The sequence below is a fragment of the Macadamia integrifolia genome, chromosome 5 (genome assembly GCF_013358625.1).
Source record: "Macadamia integrifolia cultivar HAES 741 chromosome 5, SCU_Mint_v3, whole genome shotgun sequence".
In the NCBI taxonomy this organism is placed as follows: domain Eukaryota; kingdom Viridiplantae; phylum Streptophyta; class Magnoliopsida; order Proteales; family Proteaceae; genus Macadamia; species Macadamia integrifolia.
This window is the reverse complement of record NC_056561.1, coordinates 44381998-44385570: the sequence shown is the minus strand read 5'-3', so window position 1 is coordinate 44385570 and position 3573 is coordinate 44381998. Positions and strand designations below refer to the sequence as shown.

The window sequence follows — 3573 nt, the reverse complement described above, 5'->3', positions numbered from 1 at the left end:
CGAAAAAAAAAAAAAAGTTGAAAAGAAAAGGGACAAAAACAGATTTCCCAATCCCCGCAATTTTCCTCCCTTCTTACACTGAGAACAAAACCCCTATCCTAATCCTACCCCGCCTCCACTCAGACATGAAAACCCCAGAACACCCTAGTCTTGGCAGGCAGAGGAACTCATCACAGACTTTCCACAAGACTGGAGCATATATGTAACCTTATTGCACTTTCACCTCCCTTTGGAAATGGCAATGGTAGGAAAATCCCACCCAACACCCCCTCCCATCTTTCTTTCCCTGTCCCATTCCACATCTTGGTTTTCCACCATATTGTAATCAAAACCATAAATGAAAGAACGAAAAGAAGCCATCTTGCCACCAAAACATGCAAAATAAATCTGGCTCTGCCAGTAGGCGACGGACCAGTCCATCATGCTTCAGATTCAGAGTCAGACGAACTCAATCCAGAGGAGCCACGTTCCAAACTTCCCACATGAGGCTCAAACTGTGGTTTCTGCATGCCCCGGCACAGTTTTGAGGATGGCCTCAATTTCATATACTGCACATGCCAAATTAAAATACTCAGTTCATGTAGAACTTTAACCACCTCAACATTTCCCAGAGAGCATTCAAATGTCAAAACATATCCATGTATACATTGAAAAGATTATTTTGAAAGGAACAGAACACATTAAAAAATAAAAAATAATAAGTCATGTCATTTACCTCTTTGTAAAAAGCATTGATCTCCTCCTCGGTAAGACCTTCCTCCTCTCCTGCATTTTCCTCCCATCCAAGGGAACGTAGAAATGCAGCCTCTTCCTCATCCGGATAGACAACTTCATTGGGGCCAGAATGTTTGTCTCCATTGTCAGAAAATCTACGAGACTCTGAGGCACCACCATTGTTGGTTATGTCTCCCCCATTCTCAGATGACCAATCCACAGCAGAGGGATCTGATGAAGGGGCATCACAACACTGAGGACTAACTAGAGTAGTAGCAGTTTCTCTGACTAGATCACTCGACTTCTCTAAGACGGATGATGAAACAGAAGGGCTCACATCTGGGACAGCAGAAGAAAGATTTATCGAAGTTTTTTTCCTCATGAGATTGAAGAAATCATTCCGGCTCTGAGCTTGTGCAGTTGTAGTTCTCTTCTCCACACTGGGTCCATGAATAACAGACAGAGAAGGAGCCTTGCGCTCAGCAGTGCCAAGTTTTGGGTTGCTTGGACTCTTCAATGGAGGAGCCACTGTGGCACAAGGAGCAACAGCGAGCGGATTATTTACTACTCTGCTGGCATTTGTGGGACTCAATCCATCCTTGGCAGTAGGTGAAACACCATTCTTCTCTCGAGGTGCTTTGAGTACAAGAAGTTTCCCACCATGAGATGTCTTTGGAACATCAGATCTCACAGCTCCACCCCGTAAAGAGTGATTAACAAGGTGTGAAGATGGGAGCTGTTGCTGCCCAATCTTTATAGCCATGCTTGATTCACCAGTCCTTACTGCAGAAATTTTGGGTTTTGGTTTCTCTGAAGGACTGAGTACCTGAAAAAGAAACTATATTAGCTGTTGTGATTCAACAACAAGAAAAAAAAAAGCCAAACAAGCTAAACTGCTAAACAGAGACTTGGGACAAACAGGACAATCAATTCCTATTGACCACAATGAAATAGAATCAGAACAAATAAAGGAAACAAAAAACGAATTCACTGATACATCTAATAAGGTTCAACTTCCAGCTGATTGATTAACTTCATCAAAATGAATAAATTATTAACAAAAAACCACCAAAAGAAATATCTCATTTCGTTATTTAAAAAAAATATTAAAAAAAAAAAAGGGTCAAAGATCAGGACCCACCATCACGGCGGCAAACCCAGAAAATACATAACCCACAATCTGTTTATCCGATCCGGGCCTTATGTCTTTTACCTTTTTAATTAGATAGTTCCAGAACAAAGCATGAACAGTAAAGTACCAAACAGTGGGCAGCCATATAAGTGATGCTCATTTAAAACCCATGCAAACATTGAGGCAGGAAACTCAATGATGAGGCCACCTCTGAAGAAGAGAGCAACTAATGTGACAGGATAATATTGGACATTTGGACTCGTCATGATAACAGAATCTCATCAAATAATATGAAGTCAACATGCAAGGTACAAAAACTTGCATCTTTACACAGCTGCACCACAATAATTTTCTACCTTCTTAAAGGGATTTAAACAGAACTAGCAACGAGTGAAACATGCATAAATATGGGTTTCTAGTTTTTCAGGATAGTACGTAATGCAAACCTATAAATGATGACCAAACACACACCACAACTACAAAAGCAAGAGACCAATAATAAAGACATGTAATTTCTGAATATCCTACAGAAAGCCTTAATCTTGAAGATAGCCCAGTCATTCCTAGCAGAAACTTGTAACAGATCACAAGCATTAAGATGCTCTCTGTTTGACAACACCAGAGTAGAACCATATGGCATTGGGCTGTCTTTTTTCAAACTAGCAGTCGAATAGCAACATAGTTCCACAATGCAACTTCTCCACCAGTACCACTAACCAAGGTTTAAGATCTCGCTCTCGCCCCTCATCTCGCTGATCCAAAAAAGAGAGATCTTGCCGAGATCATGTATTTTTCCCCAATCAACTCAGTGGTGGGTCTCAATGGCCATATAGTCTTTGTAGCCCCTGAAACTTGGTATTTACCCTCTTTTAGGCCTTCTAAACACAATGGAAACATCAGTATTTCAAAAATCAAACCTAAAATGATACTTTGACTTCGTACCCCATGTAAGTAGTATCCGACTCTTCGGACCCTAGGCCAATATGCTCTATTCCACAATCCACATTCCACAATCAACACATGACACAACATAATCATAACTCATAAGAATTTAAAAGACATCATAGATAATTACTTAATTATTTAATAAGTAAAATTAAAATAACTCCAAATGTGGACGAGGAGGTAATATCTACTCTTTAAGCTTCAATGAGTGTAGGAATGAAGATCCTCAAGGAAAAGCACCAAAATCCTTGTTCCTTAGTGTTTTTCTTCAAAAAAGTAAAGAGAGGCAAGATATAGGCGAGATCTTGGCGAGATTTGGCAAGATAGAGGTGAGATCTCGAGATCTTGGTCGAGTTTTTGTACAATTATAACTCACCATACATCTCGTCTCGCCTTTTTGAAAAAGAGAGATATTGGCGAGATCTCGTCGAGATCTTAAACCATGCCACTAACTAGCTTACAACTATAACTATTTTACTAATCAAAAGATAGAGGGGTAGGAAGAATAAAAAGCAGAAATGAGAACTTAAAGACTATAGACCTTACCAGTAGGAATCCATTGTCAAGTAATTTCTCTAAGATCTTGCTCACATTTCTCCACCATGCAGGAATTACAAGTTGTTTCCACTTTCAACACTATTTACTCCAACCAAGATCAATTAAAACAGATCTCTCAATTAGTTAATTGGAGTTGCTTCATTAACTTAACCAATTGAACCATATGTTATTGGTATGACACTAGAATTGTCTTACTTAACCCACTCCCCACCCCCCCCCAACCC

At 39.8% G+C, this 3573-nt stretch overlaps 1 protein-coding gene across 1 annotated transcript in view; it reads right to left on the bottom strand.

Moving 5' to 3' along the window:
* Positions 1 to 12: 12 nt before the first annotated feature.
* Positions 13 to 3573, bottom strand: part of LOC122077939 — a 9413-nt gene continuing 5852 nt past the window's right edge. Inside the window, exons 5-6 of the mRNA XM_042643827.1 lie at positions 716 to 1540; positions 13 to 548 (exon numbers count right to left, since the gene is read on the bottom strand). Coding sequence (XP_042499761.1) covers positions 420 to 548; positions 716 to 1540 — 954 coding nt within the window. The 3' untranslated portion in view covers positions 13 to 419. The remainder of the gene's footprint in view (positions 549 to 715; positions 1541 to 3573) is intronic.